This window comes from Eubalaena glacialis, chromosome 2 (assembly GCF_028564815.1).
Source record: "Eubalaena glacialis isolate mEubGla1 chromosome 2, mEubGla1.1.hap2.+ XY, whole genome shotgun sequence".
Classification (NCBI taxonomy): Eukaryota; Metazoa; Chordata; class Mammalia; order Artiodactyla; family Balaenidae; genus Eubalaena; species Eubalaena glacialis.
The window spans coordinates 78,262,512-78,283,616 of record NC_083717.1 but is presented as its reverse complement, the minus strand read 5'-3'; the positions used below and the strand labels follow the sequence as shown (position 1 = coordinate 78,283,616).

General features: G+C 38.2%; 1 protein-coding gene across 4 annotated transcripts in view; it reads left to right on the top strand.

Annotated features, from left to right (window-relative positions):
* TCF12 (transcription factor 12) overlaps nucleotides 1-18,438 on the top strand; it is a 371,138-nt gene extending 352,700 nt beyond the window's left edge. For 3 of the 4 annotated variants that reach the window (XM_061180286.1, XM_061180288.1, XM_061180289.1), the window contains 3 exons: nucleotides 4,402-4,634; nucleotides 12,432-12,585; nucleotides 16,159-18,438. In XM_061180286.1, the coding sequence (XP_061036269.1) occupies nucleotides 4,402-4,634; nucleotides 12,432-12,574 (376 nt within the window). In that variant the 3' untranslated portion in view covers nucleotides 12,575-12,585; nucleotides 16,159-18,438. The remainder of the gene's footprint in view (nucleotides 1-4,401; nucleotides 4,635-12,431; nucleotides 12,586-16,158) is intronic. The other variant, XM_061180287.1, reaches the window with a different exon arrangement.
* Nucleotides 18,439-21,105: the final 2,667 nt, after the last annotated feature.

The window sequence follows — 21,105 nt, the reverse complement described above, 5'->3', positions numbered from 1 at the left end:
CCCATGGGCCAAATCTAGTTCATTGCCTGTTTTTATAAATAAAGTTTTATTGGAACACCACTACACACCATTCATTTACATATTGTCTGTGGCTGCTCTCACAGTGCAGTGGCAGATTTGAGAAGTTGCAACATAGGTCGGATGACCCACAAAGCCGAAAATATTTACTTTCTGGCTCTTTATAGAAGATATTTGCAACTTACGTTTTAAACAATAATTTGAAAAGAGTATGGAAAAGGAAGTACTCCACATGCGTTGATGTTGTCGGGGAAGGTTTTCTAGAAACTGGACTTGACTTTGCTTTGAAATATGGATATTGACACATAATACATTAGTTTCAAATTATTTCCAGATTCTTCCATCAGATTTTTCTTCTAGTTCTACATTAAAAGTAGGTAATTTGATATATTCATGGTACATCCTATTTCTTGGTATATATCCATTTATCAGTAGTATGTATATATCACATATAGATATTTATATTTAAAACATTGTTCTTTGTATTAAATTATGGTACAAAGGAAATTACAAACTAAAAGAACCAGGATAGTCCTTTCTGTCAGTTCCATACTTAAAAGTTGTTCTTTTGCGTTTGACATTCTCACTGTTTTCAGTAGTTGACATTTCTCTTGAGGAAAATTAAATCTTAAGGTCCTAATACTATCATTTTAATATGCATTGTATTCAGTTGTGCAAGGGCATGAAGAAATAAAAATTGGGTCAGGGAATCCGGAGTCCACTCCTTTAAGGAATCTTAATTCTTTCATAGTTTCATTATTCAAATAGAACTTTAAGGGAAATAATTTGCATCTCTCATCATTCATCCTTTCATTATATAGGTCAGCAAACTTTGTGTGTAAAGGGCCAGATAGTAAATATTTTAGTCTTTGTGGGTCATACAGTCTCTGTTGCAACTGTCGAACATTGCCATTGTATCATGAAAGCAGCCAAAGACAATACATAAACAGGTGGGCGTGGCTCTTCCAATAAAATTTTATTTACAAAAACAGGTAGCTGGCTTATGGGCCAGTTTGCTGAGCACTGTTACAGGTCATCAGAAATTGAGAAGGCAGTATAATGGGTTAATAATAACAATACTTAGTAGTTAATAATAGTAAATTTAAAACACAGCCTTTGGACAAAATAAGGCTAACCTGGGTTTGAATCATGGCTTCATCACATTTTGGCAAGTAACCTTGGCAAGTTATTAAGCTCTCTGAGGTTTGGTTCTATCTTAACAGGAGACTTTCTGTTTAGGATTCTTGTGGGAATGAACTGAAAATTATGCATATAAAGCCCTTTTCACACTGTCTCACATGCAGTAAACATCAGTAAAGGTACTGTGGTAACTTATGATAATAATTTTAGATATGTGCTCTTGATTTCTTCCATGAAGCACTAACCTGGATTCTTGTCGCTACCCTGCCACTCACTAGCCTTGTAATCCTAGGGAGGTCACTGATCTTACAGTGGTTCTCAACCCTGCTGCACAGACTCCTGAAAGATTTTAGAAATACAGGTGCCTGGCCCCTGAACCCGAGCTCACTGTATCAGCATCTCTGGCAGTGGGACCTTTGAAAGCTATATTTTGTAAGTGCTCCTGAAGATTCTAGTGAGTGGCCACCTTTGGAAACCTTTGGGCTAGATGATCTGTAAAGGTTCCTTTGAAGTCAAAGAGCTAGTGATTCTTTATTATCAAAAGAATACTTTTATGAAATTCTTGACAATTGGCTAGTAAAAATCTGTTGTCCACTTGTTCTCTTTTTTTTAAGATTTATTTATTTTTTTTTTTATTTATTTTTGGCTGCATCCCGTCTTAGTTACAGCATGCGGGATTTTTTGTTGCGGCGCACGGGCATCTCTCTACTCGTGGTGTGCGGGTTTTCTCTCTCTAGTTGTGGTGAGCAGGCTTCAGGGCGTGTGGGCTCTGTAGTTGTGGCATGCGGGCTTAGTTGCCCTGTGGCATGTGGGAATCTTAGTTCCCTGACCAGGGATCGAACCCGCATCCCTTGCATTGTAAGGCGGATTCTTTACCACTGGACTACCAGGGAAGTCCCTCTACTTGTTCTTTATTAGAGTGCTCAAGGTATTAGAGGTGAAGCACCAATTCTTTGTGCATATTTTTTTCCAGGTTCTAAGAGGCCCTGCTCAGTAATTTATTTCTGAAATATAAATAGAATTTTTTAGAAGTTATTCCAAAGCATTTTTCTCAAATATTTTTTTCTGATTAATTAGTCTATTTTCATTACAGAAATTTGAAAATTACAGAAAAGCACACACAAAAATCACAAGAAACTCCACTACCCAGAATTAACCACAGTTTACTTTTCAAGGAATATCTCTTTTTCCATAAATACAGTTTAAATTGGAGATAAACTGGATAAAAGTTTTATAATTTCAACTTTTTTAATTTAACAGTGTATTTTTAACCTTTTTATCTATCTGTGAGTGTTTTCTCCAACATGTTTTTTTCTTATTGTTTTTGTTTTTAGGCAGCTTTATTGAGGTTTAATTCAAATATAATAAAATACACCAATTTTAAGTGTACAGTTTTGGTCCTTTGACACATGTATACAGTTACATACATTAATAATGTAGAATATTTCTGCCACCCCAAAAGTTTCCTCATGCCAATTTATAACCAGTCTTCTTCTCCCATCTTCTGGCAAACGTTGATCTGCTTTCTGTTACCATACTTTTGTCTTTTCTAGAAGTTACTGTAAATGGAATCATACGATATGTAGTCTTTTGTGTTTGGCATCTTTTACCTAGCATAATCTACAGCTTGATTTTTAGAGGGTACATAGTAGACCATTATCTGGATGTACTGTGATTTATTTAACCCATCTCCTAATATTGGACTCCCGTTTGTTCTGAAGTAAATAATTCTGTGATCAACTTCTTTACCTAAATTTCTGTGAACATCTCTAATTATATCCTTTGGATGAATTTCTAAAGTTGGAATTGCTGATCAAGAGATAATGAACAGGGCTTCCCTGGTGGTGCAGTGGTTGAGAATCCGCCTGCCAATGCGGGGGACACGGGTTCGAGCCCTGGTCTGGGAAGATCCCACATGCCACAGAGCAACTGGGCCCGTGAGCCACAACTACTGAGCCTGCGCGTCCGGAGCCTGTGCTCAGCAACAAGAGAGGCCGCGATAGTGAGAGGCCCACGCACCGCGATGAAGAGTGGCCCCCGCTCGCCACAACTAGAGAAAGCCCTCGCACAGAAACGAAGACCCAACACAGCCAAAAATAAATAAATAAATAAATAAATTTATTTTAAAAAAAGAGAGAGATAATGAACAATTTAAAGCTTTGGATTCATTTTGCCAATTTGTCCTTCAAAAAAATTGTTCCAGTTCACCCATGTTTTAAAATCATCACCACTGATGATGATATTTCTTCCAGAACAAAAAGTGTAGTCATTTTCTGAGATACTTCTCTCATTCCATATCTTAAGCTTTTCTTCCTCCTCCTCACCAGGGGACTGCCAGAATATATTTAAGAACATTAGCAAACTGTAATACATTACTATAATAGTACAGTGTTTGTCAAACCTTAATGTACATATGAATCTTGTTAAAATGCAGCTTCTGATTCAGTAGGTTTGTAGCGGAACCTGAGATTCTGTTTCTAACGGTAATGTAACACTGTTTTTACAGTAATGTAAAAAGTAAAGTTTTTAAGCAGTAATGCTGATGCTGCTAATCACATTTGGAAAAGCAGGGTGCTATAATATGTGGTCATTCAAATTATGTTTATGAAGAGTTTCACTAGTAGTGTGGAGAAGTCTCTTTATGCTGTAATGTGCAATGAAAATGCATTTAGAAATGTATGTGGGGGACTTCCCTGGTGGCACAGTGGTTAAGAATCCGCCTGCCAATGCAGGGGACATGGGTTCGAGCCCTGGTCCGGGAAGATCCCACATGCAGCAGAGCAGCTGAGCCCGTGGGCCACAACTACTGAGCCTGCGCTCTAGAGCCCACGAGCCACAACTACTGAGCCCGTGTGCCACAACTACTGAAGCCCATACACCTAGAGCCTGTGCTCCACAACAAGAGAAGCCACTGCAATGAGAAGCCCGCGCACCGCAACGAAGAGTAGCCCCCACTCGCCGCAACTAGAGAAAGCCTGCGCGCAGCAACGAAGACCCAACGCAGCCAAAAATAAATAAATTTATTTTTTTTTAAATGTATGTGGTATAATTTCAACTATATAACTATATATTTGCATTGAGGAAGGACTGGAAAGAAATATACAATAATGTTAAGTGTAGCTATTACTACCATTTGGTAAAATTTATAGGTCATTTTTATTTTTATAATCTTTAATTTTGTACAATAAGCATATCTTACTTTACAGCGAACCTAATAGACATTGTTGTTACTTTGCCTTCCAGCAGTACTAATGAAGATGAGGATTTGAACCCAGAACAGAAGATAGAAAGGGAGAAGGAAAGGCGGATGGCTAACAATGCCAGAGAACGCTTGCGTGTGCGGGATATTAATGAGGCATTCAAAGAGCTTGGTCGAATGTGTCAGCTTCATTTAAAGAGTGAAAAACCCCAGACAAAACTCCTTATTCTTCATCAGGCCGTGGCAGTCATCCTTAGTCTAGAACAGCAAGTCAGAGGTAAGTAGGTTCAGCAGAGATATGTAACTGTTCTGCTTCCAGTGAGTAGACATTTCTGTGTCCACTCGCTTTTCTGCTTGGGCAGGTTGTTTGTAGGTGCTCCTAGTACTTCTGCCACCGCATCATCCGTATCAGGTTTTCTCTATAATTCTCTCACCTCTGTCTCATTATATAGGTCAATATCTGTAGGCTCAGTGCTTCCCAGAAACCAGTAGGGAGTAACCCTATGAAACAATGCAGTGAACAGCCAGCCTCCTACTCAGCATTAGTGCTTTGTGCCTCTTGTTGACTCTGGTCTCCCACGCTCTTGAATTTACCTGCCTACACCTGTCCTCCAACCTGCTCCTTCCTGTCTTCCCTACTTCTCTGTAGTCAGTTTCTTGCCTGCTTTACCCAGGGCATCTGTGAGGCCCTGATGGTTAATGGGATGCCTGGTCATGGCCCCTACTTGCTTTGCCCGCTATGGATGTCCTTTATACCCATGTCAATAAGGTGTCAGAGTTTTCTTCGTTGATTCCTGATCAGGAATGCCATGAGGTTCTTGGGTGAATATGCACTGGCATGCCTGTGTGTCCCTAAGGACAAAAGTGTGGTTCATACAGACTTATCCACTGCTGACTCAGACAGCTCTCCCAACTGTTTTATTGTGATGGAATCTTTTTTTTTTTTTTGGCCACACAGTGCAGGTTGTGAGATCTCAGTTCCCCAACCAGCGATTGAACCTGGGCCATGGCAGTGACAGTCCGGAACCCTAACCACTAGGCCGCCAGGGAACTCCCTTGATGGAACCTTGAAGAAGCTTTGAAACTTCATTTTTTGAACAAAGTGTTTATTGTACACCTCCTCTGTCACAGTCAGCTATGTTCTAGACCCTGGGTTATCAATTAATACAAGCTTCCATCCCTTGAGAGGTTCTATCATCAAGCTTGCTTTTTTGAATATACTTATATATCTTCTTATTCAAAGTTACGAATGCCTCATCCTAAGCCTTTGTGCAAAGAATTTATAGATGTGGCCTTTGATTCCAGACTCCATCTCTAACCTCCCGTCATTGAGAGCAACTTTGTCTTCCTTATTTATTGGGTATTTATATAATATTTTATTTAAAGAAAGTTGGAAAAGAAAAAAGAGTAGGAGTGGGCAGATGCTTGACAACTACGACAAGGTCCCTCAGCACTGATCATAGAAAGAATACTCTTTCTAAGGAAACCAGAGTTAGAGAACTTGAACACGTTTTCAGAAAAACATAACACTAGTAATTAATTCATCTATTCCTTTCCCTCCAGTGTTTTTAATGAATAAGAATGATGAATAGATAAAACACTTACCACTAAAACCAGATACTGCTCCTGTTGTCTTAAGGCCCTTGAAGTACCTGTAAGGCATACATGTTAATGAAACCTGATCAAGAAGTTATAGACTTGGGACTTCCCTGGCAGTCCAGTGGTTAAGACTCGGCACTTCCACTGCAGGGGGCACAGGTTCGATCCCTGGTCAGGGAACTAAAATCCTGCATGCCGTGTGGCGTGGCCAAAAAAATTTTTTTAATAATAATAAAATATATTTTTTAAAAAAGAAGTTATAGACTCCCTTGTGATATTCATAAAGACAGTCTGATAGCTGCCTCTCATCTGTGGCAGGAGCATTTGTCCCTTGAGCTTTTACTATCTCCTGTCACTTTACCAAATGTTTTTGTTCAATTATGTCTGACATTCAGTGGTCCAAGTATATTCATCCTCCTCCTCAGCAGCCCAATATATTTTCTACCCTGACGCTACCCAGCCTTTTGTTGTCAAGACTGTTGCCTCCATCAGCACTGTGAAAGTTTTACTGTCGGGACAACAGTGGTGCCAGAACTTATTCTTGCACAGCACCTTTCCTTCCCACGGTTCATTAGAGCTAGAATAAAGTCATTTGTGTTCTTAAAAATCTTTTTTAAATCAGAGGTACCTACTCTCAGATCCAAGCCATCAAAAATGAGAAATACCTCTGTTTGAAAAAAATTATAAACTCCATCATGCCTGGGTGGATCTTATTCATTCATTTGTAAGATTTCACCTTGTCATGATCCCATGCAAGCACCTAGAATAGAAAAGCTGAGTCTGAAAGAGGATCTAACATCTAGGCTTATCCAGCTGCCTACTAACTTTCTGGTCATTGTTATGGGTACTGACTTTTTCACACTATTCTGGAAAGCTGTATATAAGGAGCCATTGACTGATTAGAATGAACAAAACTTAGATACACTGAACTGTAACTTCATCAGGGACTGCTTTAATATTCATAAAAGCCTGCCTTCTTCCCACCCTCAAACTCTGGGCTTCAAAGCCCAGAGCCTTTATTTTACAGCTTCATGTAAAAGCCGTGGGATCCATGTAAGACTCCTTGAAAGGCTGGCTATCTAACAGAGTTTCGAACCCTTCGTGTAGCCCATAATACCTGTGCCTTGTCTATAGCAGCACCTTCAGAGTTTGGTATAACCGCTCTCCTTCCCTGCACTTTGTCTCCAGCAGTTATTTTGGTAACCTGTTCACCTTTGAAAGCCTCTTCATCCCTGCAGGGGCCCTACGCAGCAGCCCCTGGGCCCAACAATTTCTATAAAGACATACATTTTGTTTACATGACCTACTTTGGACATCCTCTGGGCTCTCTGGCCACCCCCTTTGGTTTGGGGTAGTGTTCCAAGACCATGTCTAGCTGTCCACAACCTGTCATCCCTAGACAAGTGGATATACTAGGAGGGCAACCAGACCTGGGTCTAGCAGTGCATCCTTTGAGAAAAGCAAGAAGTGGCTTCCCTTCCAAGCCTCAGATTTTGCCAGAGCATTTTTGTGCCTTGGTGCTCCACATATCAAATCCCATATGGCCTCTGTCATTGCCAATTTAAGCCTTTCTATTATCGTGACTATAATTTTACCATTACAGTTTTACTAATCCTCAGCAGATTTCACATATTATCTTCAAGTTTGTCCTCTCAGCTTTACTAAACATTAAATTAGTGGTCAAACACTTCCTCCTCAAACTCTTTCACAGGTCAGTTTGATAAACTCATTTCCCTTCTGGTGATAATTTAGGGACAGTAGAACTATTAGGATTTTAGTTTACTGGTCTCTTAGTTAGTTCGAAGATGAATAAGCTAGGACAGCGGTTCTCAAATCTGGCTGGTCTCAGAATCACCTGAGGCTTTTCCTTTTCCCAAACAAATTTCCAGACCCTACCCTCAGTACATTTAATTCAGTTGCAATGAGATGGTCAAACGTAGTAGTCTTAGCATATTCACTGATAATACACCACTCCTTCCTAAATCTCCACTGAAATGAATAAAAATGGCATTAACCCACAAGGATAGAGGGGAGAGAAGATAATAACAAACAAGAGAGCAAAAGTAGATCGAGAAGTGGTAACTGACTGACTTAGAAGAAATTAAATGGAACAGAGAGGAATACCAGCAAGAAGCAGAACATTTTGCCTTACAGGGTCCTTATCCCCTGAAAGCCTCTGGACTTTGGAGGTACTAATTATTGGAAAAAGCAGAAGTCAGGCATCAGACCTGAAAACAGAAAGATTCATTGGAGGTTTGCTATGGAAAGTTGGATCCCTAAGTCTCCTCTGTACTTCATATTGCTTCTGCCCTCTTTTCCCTTCCACCATAGAAGCCAGGAGGATTATCTTTAGCAAAAAGTGAAATCTGAAAGGCTGCAAATCTGAAACACCAAGAGGAGCAGAGAATGAGTGAAGTATGAAGCTGAACAGTGAGACCTGCAGCCCTGTGTCCTGCTTTGCTTTCCTAATGCTGGCAACAAAGTATATTAATTCTATCCTCAAGGAAATGGGATAATTCTTTTCTAAAGAAATTAAAATACTCTAGAGAAAAGACCTCCAGATTTAGGAATTCCTGAGTAATAATTTCTCACTTTTGGATTACCATAGAGTAATAAAGCCCACCAGTTGATGTCTTACTTCTAATATTAAAGGACAGCCAAAGATTTAAGAAAAACCACCATGAAAAAGAGAAATTGAGATCAAACCAAACAAAAAAGAAAGAAGAAAACAGAGACATGCAAAAAGCATTGGGAAACTTTTTTTTAAAAAAACTAAAATTAATATCTTCTAATAAGAGAAAATGTATGCATAAAAGAGAAAGAAGCCATGAAAAAGAAATTCAGATGATACGAGAGCAGAAAAAATATAGTAGAGAAGTTAGCTGGTAAAGCTGAGAAAAATCTCCTAGAAAGAGATGAAAAATAGGAGAGAAGAACTAATAAAATTAGGGGGGATCAATGTAGAAGTCCAACATCTGACCAATAGGATTAGTAGAGTAAGAGCAGAAGAGAGCAAAGGGGATTATAATGGCAATAATACAGGAAATTTACCAGTACTAAAGAGTACATGTCTCAAGATTGGTAAACTCTAATCTTGTGTTAAGAATAATGATTTTAGGACTTCCCTGGTGGTGCAGTGGTTAAGAATCCGCCTGCCAATGCAGGGGACACGGGTTCGAGCCCTGGTCCGGGAAGATCCCACATGCCGCAGAGCAACTAAGCCCGTGTGCCACAACTACTGAGCCTGCACTCTAGAGCCCACGAGCCACAACTACTGAGCCCACGTGCCACAACTACTGAAGCCCACACGCCTAGAGCCTGTGCTCCACAACAAGAGAAGCCACTGCAATGGGAAGCCAGCTCACCGCAACATAGAGTAGCTGCCGCTCAATGCAACTAGAGAAAGCCCGTGCACAGCAATGAAGACCCAATGCAGCCAAAAAATAAATAAATTTTAACAAAATAATAATGATTTTAATAATTACTTCAAGTTGAAGTGTATCATCATGAAATTTCAGAGCACCCAGGTTAAAAAGAATATCCTAAAGCTTTTAGAGACAAAATTTAAATAGCTCAGAGACAAAGGAACAAGATTCAAAATGTCATCAGAGTTCTGAAGAAGTAGTGCTGGATTCCAGGAGACAGTGGAACAATACCTTCAAAATTCTGAGGAAAAATCACTTTCAACCTCGTATTCAATATCTAGCCAAACTATTAATTAAAATGTAAAGACAGGATAAAGATAGTTCAGATATGCAAAGACTTTAAAATTTTACCTCCCATGTACACTTTCTGAGGAAGCATCTGGAACATATGCTTAGGCCAAATGAGGACATAATCAACAAAGACAAAGGCATAGGATTTGGGAAAGAAAGGATCTAACGCATGGGAGCAGCAAAAGAAAATCCCATAACAAGAACTACTAGGCCTAGAAAAGAACCAGTTTACATTGAAAATAGAAGACTATTAGCTGTGGAAGAAAGGTTTACAGGGAAAGAAGATGGAATTAATAGATAATATGATATGTTTGAGATTTTAGGAAGAAATATTGAGAGGCATTTGTTAGATCTATTAGAGCGTTTCGGGGGGGGAAATAAGCGTCACTAACAAATGAAAAGCAAAGCAACTATTAACTACAGGAAAAACAGTCATATGAACAAGGAAACTATAAAATTCTTGACTTGCAAGTATGTCCACATAGATATAATAACAAATATTTACCTAATCATAATATTGAAGAAGTGACTGTTGCATTAGCCAAATATTGTGCTATAAACATGTTAAGAAGATGATATTATAGAGAGGCAAGTCCTCAGCCACATACCAGAGGGTAATAAACCCTTAATAGAAATGTAAGAAAGACAGTTGCTTCTTATGCTCCGCACATAATGTCTGACTTCTTCTTACCTCTGTATCAAGCCTTCCTGGCTACTTAACATGTTTGCCATGGCCTGCTCACACAGACCAGGAAGTATGAAGCAACAGCACTAGCTTTTGCTTTTGCTTTTTTGGATCAAAGCTCACTTACTTCACATTTCATAGAGCTTACTGTAGTATTCTCTTGGTTCTTCCAGCCCTGAGTGTTGTCTGACTCATTGTAGGAGTCTACAAAATCTTGCCTAACTTGAGTTTTTGGTTCTGGTCCTTTCCAGCTATTCTGATCATGCCTCCTAGAGTCTTAGTAAGCTAAGAGCAATGTTCCATTGTAAGAGAAATGTGAGAATGTTTCAATTAGAAAACGTTGAAATCTTTCTCCTCGTTGGATTTCACATGTTAATTTGTGCCCCCTTTTCAGTCTCTCTGGTCATTGTTTGAGACTATTGCCTACACAGTAAAGGAGATATGACACCTAATGAAAGACAGACCTCTCTTATTTGTCAGAGGTACGCAATTCCTTGTTAAGAAAGCAGCTCCTGGGACTTCCCTGGTGGTCCAGTGGTTAAGACTCTGCACTTCCAGCGCAGGGGGCACAGGTTTGATCCCTGGTTGGAGAACTAAGATCCCACATGCCACACGTGGTGTGGCAAAAAAAAAATTAAAAATTAAAATTAAAAAGTGAAAGCAGCTCCTAATATTTTTACATAATGATGGACATGCCGATTTCTACTACTAGTTATCCTGATAAATTAAGTAAGAGTGTACCTTCCTTTCTTCATTGCCTCCTCAGAGTTGTATAGGCTTCATGTCTTTTCCTAAATGCAGGGACTTCGATGATGAAATGTTATCATGTATGAGTAAAAAATAGAGTCAGTAAATTTACCATAATAAAGTCTTTTGTCTACTTTTTTTAAACTCAGAAGTGAACTATAAATGTGTTTTGAAATATGCACATTCAAATATGTTTTTACTTTCCCTGAAAAGGGAAATACATTAAAAAAAAAAAAAAAAAAGCTCTGCTATGTTGCATTCAGCTTGGGCCATCATTTCAAGAAAATCTAACATGTAAAAAAAATACAACTTATACAAAATATTGTTTTCATTACAGACTAAGTTTAAGTGGTCTTTTTATATTATATTCATTAACACATTTTTAATCAGTTTATAAAAATAAGTGTAACAACTTTTAACTGATACTGTATGTTATAAACTGAAACAAAAAACTACACCAGGAACTGTCATGGGTTAGATATCTTGTACTTAAAACTCATTTAAAGAAGTTATAACAGGAACTATATTTCCTAAGTAGATTTTCATTCAGTGGGTTTTAAGTTCAGTGGATTTTCTTTATCTTTATTTCATATGGTAATATCCCACACTTTAAGCTCCTTTGAGAATGCCCACATCAGAAGTTCCATTCAGTCTTCTCTGCTGTCTCATATACAAAGCAGTAAAGGTTTTTATAACCCTCTCAATCACACCCCCATCTGTAGAAAGAACATTTCAATCATCTCGTTCTGCATATAAATCAAAGGAGAAAAGCAGGATATACTCAGGCTACCTCTCGTCCTGGAGGGGTTGGCACATTTCCTATAGAGGAATGGCTGAGGGTGTGTCTTAGTTTATCATTTTCTGAACTGGTAGAATTCTAGATAAAGCACAGATGTCCCTCTCCAGCACATAGAGAATGTCAGCATTCATAACAGTTCAATTTATCATATCTTCACAGGACACTGAGGAGATTCGGTAGACTAATAACAGCATTTGCCACAGTGTTTGGATGAAGCAGTAAAAGATATTGATATAGATATTTAAGATATTGATGTAGATCAAGTCAAACCCTGGAAAACTAAATCATAAGAAGAAAACACAAAATGGTCAGAAAGAAGTATAAGTTTTAAGGCTCAGTTAATGCTGAGGTTTTATGTAAGCATATCATTGTTGCCTCTGAGGTTATTCATTATGGAAATGGAGTTACACAGAGATTGGTAATCCCCACAGACAGAAAAAATAACAGCCATTTGTTCAGTTTAAGACCCAGGAGTCCATGATTCATAACTTCTGTCTCTAATGATAAAATTATTTTTCCCTATTTCAGAGAGGAACCTTAACCCCAAAGCAGCCTGCCTTAAGAGAAGGGAAGAAGAAAAAGTTTCTGCCGTATCGGCAGAGCCACCAACCACACTGCCAGGAACCCATCCTGGGCTTAGTGAAACTACCAACCCTATGGGTCATATGTAAACATCAGCCAGGTAAGTATGGGTATGAAAAGAAAGTACAGGGAAGTCCCCTGATTCATCTTAAACTGAGTTAGAACCTTTGAACAGAATTCTCTGGTAGCACTGGTCATGGTAAAGGTCACGTGTAATTTGGAATCCAACAGCTTACCTTTCTGTTATATAGTTAGAGAGCCCATGTCATTTTATACCAAATTACTGTTCTCTTCAAAATGTGATACTATCCTTTGATTCATGAAGAACTTTGGGCTCTCATGTTCTGGATCATCATGTATACTCCCTCACATGAATATTATTCTGATCCAAGAAGAAAACAGTGCAATGACTCATCTATCAAAAAATACTTTTGCTACCACTCATGGTCCTCACTCCTCTACTCAGAAGTACTTGATGGCATCATCAGGCAGTTTTCTGTTAACCATCTACCTCTTCTCTATCATGAAACCTTCATGCACAGAACAGTTATTGCTTGCTTCCATTTGGATCATTAATGGAAGTGTGTAATACGCATGTTCCTTCCCCTGTAAGAATATTAGTTACACCTTGTGGAATCTATTAAAGAATGTAGAGGTGTTGTATATGATAGAATCGGAACGTCCTTCTCTTGGGAATTTTACTTGTTGAAAGACTGTTCTTTTTATCTTCCTCTTCATGAACTAAACAGTTTGCTTCTTTGTGATTTTTCTTTTTTTAAACAAAGTGACAACAGTAGTAGGAGGTTGTTGCCCAAGTAATTAGATAATGTGAACCATCTTTTTCTTAACTATGTACATTCATATTATCTGTAAGTTGTAAAGTTAATATTTGGGTGACAGAAATTAATACAGACCATAATTAAATATTTGGGTCAGTAGCAAAATATAGCTAGCAGCATGGATTAGGAATAGAACTGGTAACTTCATTTTTATAATCTGCCTTCAGCAGTGTATAGTTCTTTTCCTAGTTTCATCAGCAGAGTAAAAGCAGTAAGTAAAAGTAAATGGATGGGAGGTTTGGAGCAGGAAAAAAATACTGAGTGCAATTTCATTTTGTCAGCTTTGTGGCTATCTCATTTTGAGCTGAAAGTTTGGAATTTGATAGAATATTTTGTAAACTACAAAGATTAGTCAATAACTCACCTTTTCCTGAAGAAATTGATTTCCTACCACCTCTTCATATATCCTTCTTAGGATCAAACTAGACCAAAACGGAAGATTTCATTTGGGGACAGAGGAGGAAGTATTGATGTAATTATTTAGGTGTCAGCTATAATTCTAACATTAGCACACTGGAAAGAAACCCTGTCATCTCTCCCACCAAAACAAAAAACAAAAAAACAGCTATAACAGACTGTGCATGTCAAAGGGGCTTTATTTAGGCAAGAGCTAGTTAAATTACAGATCCTCTAAAACCCATGCCATTGCTTCATGTTCTGTGGAAACTATAGAATATCATGAAAAAATATTTTTATTCAAAAATAAATTTTGAAGTCTTTAAAATAAATACAGGCAAGTGTTTCTTGGTGCAAAAGTGACTTTCTAAGTTGGCAGATTATGTAGAGGTACCTTCCTGTGGTCGGGTACCAGCTAACCACCAGGCTGTGAGAAGAGCACTTCACGTTCAGCTGTCACGTTTACCTCAGAGCCTGGGTCTTCTTTTTTTGTCTCTCTAGTTTGTTGTACCCATTTCCTGTTATTCTCTTCCCAGTCTCTCTCTAGCTCTTTCTCCGTCAACTTCTCTCCCTACCTCACATCTCTCTTCTCCCCTACCGTTTACTTCCTGTTCTTTCATTGCTTCTGTATCTCCTACTCTTTCATAGCTCTATCCTTATCTCTGTTATGAGGAAATTCCCCCGCTTTAGGTTAAAATTAAACCTTGAGCATTCTCACCTATCAAAAAGAATTCTTTTTTAAAAGGGAGTGGGGAGAGGTTTCAAGGTTATATAAGAAATGTAGTAAATGCACTTTGTTCCATAAGATTTCAAAGGCTAGTGTTTATTATATTAAAATAAGTCTTAAAGATTGCTAATTTCATAAAGGTGGTTATCTGGTTTCATCTGATAACCTTCAATTCTTTATAGAACTGGATAGCAGCAGATTAAAACCAGCAAGAGACTGAGCAGCAGGAAAACGACTGCTAGAATCAGAATGGCTGATAAATGACCACAGAATGCATCACTCTAATATAAAACCATACTGTGTCACTTTGTTGTAAAGCAGAAGCTAGCACACCATTGTAAAGCAATTATACTTCAATAAAGATGTTTAAAAAAAAAAAAAAAAAAAAAAACATACTGTGGCCCTTGTTTAATAAGGAGGTGAAAAGTATGATTCTTCCTAAAGCTATTTCCATCCAAAATGGCTGAAATGGGAAATTTCAGAGCTACTACTATGTATATTAAGAATATAAACATAAAATTTGTACTAATAGAGTAAATTTTCTTAATAAATTCATTGAACAAACACTTACTGAGGACCTACCATGGACCAATAACTGAAACCAATGTGAAAATGAATTCAAAATGGTCCCCGCCCTCAGAAACTTTCAGTTTAGAGGAGATAGATGTAAACAGTTAACACAGTACAGCGGACTGGATGTAGCAATAAATATATGCTTTAACGTCTCTCCACTGAGAACTGGATGAGTAGAACCTCAGAGCTCAGGTATTGCCAACCTGAATGTTGCCAAAATTAAGGTTTGCATAATTACCACAGCTGTTATATAATCCTCTATCTTGTGATTCTATAATTACATGATCTCCTTTAAAAATCTTACCACAGGGGGTAAGGTATAAGGCTTTGTCCCTTCTACCTAAAAGGTCTCTGCCTCCCCTAAATTCCCATGTGCCTTATACCTCTAAGTTAGGCATTAAATCTTACATATTTATTTATTGAAAACTTATTATATGTTACCTTTTTAAGGTGACAAAAGTAATGGGGTTGTAAGGGTCAAATAAATGATTCCTGCTTTGCACAATTCATATACCTTTACTTTTCTCCAAAAACAGCAAAATCCAAAACAGTCCTTGTATTAGAAGTTCTCAGTGAAGTCCTCTTTGATTTGTTTGCTTCTTTGCTTTGGAACACAAACATTGACAAGAAGGGACAGAGAAAGGTCTCAGTCAGCCAAGCAACAGAAGTCAAGTCCCTCAAGGGGTTTTATCAAGACTGAGAGTAGTATTTCAACTCTCCTTTTATGAATGAAAAGAAACATATGATCTCAGAGTTATACTGACCAGTGAAAAGTAGTAGTCTTGGACAATCACCTCAAATCAATTAAGTGTATCTGGGCTTTGCATCACTCAAAATAGGGTCAGGAAAATAAAAACCTATCTAGTTATTTTAACCGAAGTAATTGGGTAGTTTGGGTAGTAAAAAAAAAAAAAAAAAAAAAAAATCTTACCACATACATGAAGTAAAACCAGTTACACCTTAAAAGAAAAAACCTCATTTATAAGTCATGTAGCCGACTGCTAATTTAGTGTAAACCTGGGTATAAATGAGGAATACCAACTTGTTTTTTGTTTTGTTTTGTTTCTGGGGAGGTGTTTATTTTTAACCGTGATGTCCTAATTGGTTCTGTTCTCTCCCTTGGCTCTCCCTGCCACAGTTCCAGAGTTATCAGTAGGCTAGATAGAAGGTGACCTCTCCTCATAAGGACTTGGACAACTCAGATTATCTGAAGACACAAACCTGATAGGAGGGAGAAGAAAAAACAAAACACTTGAAGCAAGAAATGCAAATGTAATCCTACGATCAAAGCAGCTGTTCAACACTTCCATCAGAAGTGAAGATAGGAAGCTCATCAGACAGAACATCAGCCCATGAGATGTTCGCAACGTATCATTTTGTTGCAAGCAGTGTGTCGCTTCTGCACAATCAGAGACTGTCTCGATCTCTCCACTCACCGTGGAAGTTGCCTTGTGCCTAAACTGAATTGACAAATGCATTGTAACTACAAATTTTATTTATTGTTATGGAACTGTAAGGTCTACATATAAAGGGAAAAAGTTAATGTGGAAAGCTGATCTCCACTCAGCTGATGCCAGCATTAGTTAAAGCTGTTCACGTGCAGAGAACAAAGCAGTGACAACCATTGGCCCTTAGCATTCCCGGCATACCTATTAGTGTCTTAAAAAGGAAGGGAAAAGTCTTTTGTTGCCCTCTCCTATCCTTTTGCCATATGAATAGTGTTTTCCAAGAAATAGGAAAATATTACTCGGTATAGCATTTCTCTCGCGCTCATTTTTTCATTCATTTTTATTTTTTCTTTGTGGGTATTGTATTTGGTCTCTGAATCTGAATAGCTATGGTCACAGTCCAGAATCCTCCACGTAGCCCTATGTGCTTTGCATATTTACCTTACAGAGATAAGCAGAGACCATCTGTGACCATAGCCTAGCTAAGATTTTAAAAGGGGAAATTTTGTCCCCTATATTTTCCCCCAAATAAATATTGCTTTATTTCTAATAATAACAAGACTTTTCAAGCTTCTAGGTTTCATAGTAAAGCTTGTAATAGAAAGAAGTGTAAATTACAAGGGAAGAATTTACTTTTTAGAAATTGCTTTGTTTTCCAAGCAGTAAGTACTACATATAGTACTTATAAAGTGTTAGCTGTAAGTAAGCACAAAATGGATTTAAAATACAAAGAAGATTTTCAGGCTGTGATTATGTTGAACATAACAACCCAGTAGTCACCAAGGCAGGTAGTGTGATAAATGAACACACCACTCTGAGGCTAATTACCGAATGGAATACAAGAGCAATGGTCACCCATGTGTCCTTATTCTAGCCTTTATTTCTCTGTCATTTGGATGGCTGGTTAGTGGGGAGGAATTCAGTGGGTGATGTAATCAACTGCAAACCATCTGCCCTGTCCCAAGAAGATGAGCCAGATTAGCATTAAACCAGTCCTTGTCAGTCCATCTTAATACTGTGCATTAAGGCACCCCTCTGTCTCTAATCCTTAAGAGTTTTTTTTTAAGACATAATATTCACTTTGAACTTCCATGAAACCTGTCTTCCACCACAACAACCCTGGGAGAGAAAAACATGCTAAACAAGGTTGTCTTGGCTTCATAATTCCTTATAGCCAATATCAACAAGGGCAGTCAGCACACAGAAGAAAGGACCCAAATCACTATGTAACTTAAAGATTTCTGTTAATTTGAAAGAACAAAAACAATTAAGACAGAACTTCAGATTCTCCAATCAGGATGATTCCTAACAAATCAGTCTTTCGTGAACGTAGTGGGCTTTTTGGTAACTTTAATTTGCCTATATTCTCCAATTACATCAGACTCTCTCTGTGGCCTTGTTCTTCATTTCAGTGTTAATCAGCTAAAACAGAAGTTGTTGCTTATGATGTGTGAGTGAACATATGCCACTGCCTGGCCTTTTTTCTTCGGAGCTTGTTGTCTTTTTCGCTATATTAGACTTTGCAGTATGCCCAGAGGCTTTCCTTCATAAAATAGAAAGAAAAAAACATTTGGCTTATTTTTCACTGTAGCTAGTCTTTTATACAATAATCTTGTAAGAAAATTTCTTGAATTCTAAATATTACTCTTTCTAGATTTTTGAAATCGAAAAGTTTTCAGTAAAAAGTTTCTTACTTTATTTTATTATATTAGGTAGTAAAAATGTAGGGTTATTTACCATAACCTGTTCATTAATATCAGAAATTTACAATAGCATTTTAAGACCATAGTAGAATTCTAGCATACCGTGTAGTACCTATGGAGTATTGTAAGAGCTAATTGTCCGAGATGAATTGCTTCTCATCTTGTTCTCCAGTTTCCATTGTTGGTTTATTGCAGATTTGTATCCTGTGTCAAATTCAAGGTATTATTGATAAACCTTTTGAACCAGCAGCAAGAAGTTCAAAATTTTTCTGTCACTGTAACAGAAAACACAATATGTATATAACATTTATGTAGCAATAAATGTGCCATCTTTTTTTTTAACATAGTAAACTCTAGTGAGTTTTTTACATTCCTCTCTCAAACAGTAATGCATTTTGGTTTTTTTTCCCTCCATCTCATTGCTCCCAGGAATGCTCACACTGCTTTTCTTTCTTTTCTCCCAGCTTTCTTGAGATATAGTTGACATATAATATTGTGTATGTTTAAGATGTAGAACGTCATGATTTGATATATGTATATATTGCAAAATGATTACCACAGCAAGGTTAGTTAACACATCACCTTACATAGTTCCTTTTTTGTGTGTGTGGCAAAAATGTTTAAGGACCACGCTGCTTTTCTTATGTGCATTGTCTGTGACCTTATCTGGGAAACCCATCAGGACAGAATCAGACTTGTAGAACTAAGCTGCTAATCTAGTCTATAGCTTCTCTGGGTTATATGTTTCTCCTCTTGCCCTCTCTACTGATAGTGGCCTTTTAGCCTTTTCCTGAAGGTTTACCAATGGTGATTAGTAGTTAAAATCTGCTTATTTGTAGATCTAGAGAAAAACGAAGATGGAAAAGGACTCAAATGAAGCTTTTCAAATTAACATTCTTTGAAGCACTTTCACGTGTTTTATGTCCCTTTTCTCACAAAAAGCCTATCTCATAATTAGGAGATGGTATTATTTACTGTTCTCAGATTAAAAGTTCTGCTCTTATCCCAGTTTTCACATACAGCCCCACTCCACCCCCCTGCCAAAAATATGCATAGTGATTATCCACAAGGACTTCAGCCAAGCAAGAGCCTAAAACAAACAGTGGATGAACTTTTTTGGACAAACTTTCGTAGGGCCTATATGTGAGACACCCGAGATCATCATCACACCCTCGTGGGATCCTGGCACATTGCTTCTCTTGGTGAATTATGAAATCCACTGTTCACATTGGAGGCCCAACAGATCATTTTACTTGTAGGAGTTGATGAAAACAAACACTTTAGTTTGATTTTTCTTTATACAAATTGATAAATAAAAAGCTCTATCTAAGAATAAAATATAGAATATTAGAGTTAAATCTGGAGACCATCTTGTCAACCACCTCATTAATAGATTTATAAAAACTGAGGCCCAGAGAGGTTGTATGTCTCCAAAAGCACATAACTAGTAAACAGATCAAGACACTTAAAACTTGTCCTACAAAATCTTCTTGCCTTTACTTTTTGTCCTTTGTCTTTATAGATTTTTAGGCCAATTCTATTTAGTGGCTTCACTTTTTTCTCTCCTCTACTACATTTTTTTCTTTTGTTTTTCTCTAGTTCATATATTTTTTCTTCCATGGAAACTCAAAATTTAAATGTACATCACGTCATGTGTGCATGCATGTGTGCATGCATGTGTGTGTGTGTCAAAGGTTAAAGAGTATTAGCTTTGGCATCAAACAGTCCTCGATTCAGTCCAGGCTCAACATCTAGTTAGCTCCATTTCCTTATCTGAAAAATGGAGATACATATTAGAATTGTGTAAGTATTGAATGAAACAATGTATGGAAAGCTCTTACCTTGGTTCCTGTCACATAAGTACTCAATAAATGATAAATATTTTTTAAATAAATAGTAGCTTTCCTTTTAACCAGCTCCCAGGAAGATTCTTCTTCAGCCATCCTGTGAGAGAGGTAAATGGTGGTAAAAACAACCCCAAGAAGATGTCAACCCATCTTTGCAGGAGTCTACATTCTTTGGGGGCAAGCCAATGAAACATTCAGTGCCCTCCAGTTGGGTACGTTTTATAAGGACTTTTTTTTAAACCTTCACATTTTAAAAGAGTGAGCCAGTAGGCTTTGCCCAGTCACACTTTATGGGTTGGCAGCTAAGTCAGTTTGGGTCCTCAGGAAGCAGATACCAAGATAGAAGTGCAGGGGATTTATTGGAGGGTGGGAAACAAAAGGGAAAGGAATCAGGAGTAATTAGGGATGGGCTTCAGACCATGATGCAGGTCTGACATCTGTGAAAGAAGGGGAGAGGAAGGCGGATTAGGTAAGGAGAACCTCAGACTGCCTGTAGCTCTGGACAAAGTCCTGAGGTCCAAGAAGATTGCCCATTGAGGAGTCTTGTGTTGGACAGAAGTGCTAAGGTGCCAGTGTCCCTGTGGTGGGCAGTCACCTGGGAGTTACCTGAGAAGACAGGCCTCAGTTTGAAAACTCCAAAGTTCTACACTTGGAGGCTGAGAGCTAACTGCACTCCCCTGACTGGTTATCCCTTGAAGGGAGATCTCAGAGGTGCACCTCCATGGCTTTCACAGCACCTCATTGCTACTTCCTACAGAACTGGCAGAACAAAACCAAAGGGTCTTCTGCAGTCACTGGGACCACAGCTGACCTCAGCAGGCTCATCAGAATTTCAAAAACTGCAATTCTTTCTCCCCTGGCATTGTGCTGTCAAGGAAACCTACATGTGTTATCAAGAAGGACAATTCCATTCCTCCTCCATTTTCATGGGCCATTGTGTAGGCTGGTATAATCTGGGTCTGAGTCCCTAAAGTTGCTGTGTTATTCTGGTGTTCTTCACAGGACACTGTGATAGTCCCTGTCTTCTGGGTCAGTGGATGGTCCACAGGGTCTTTGTGGCAACCTGGCTTTGGAAGGCCACAATGTC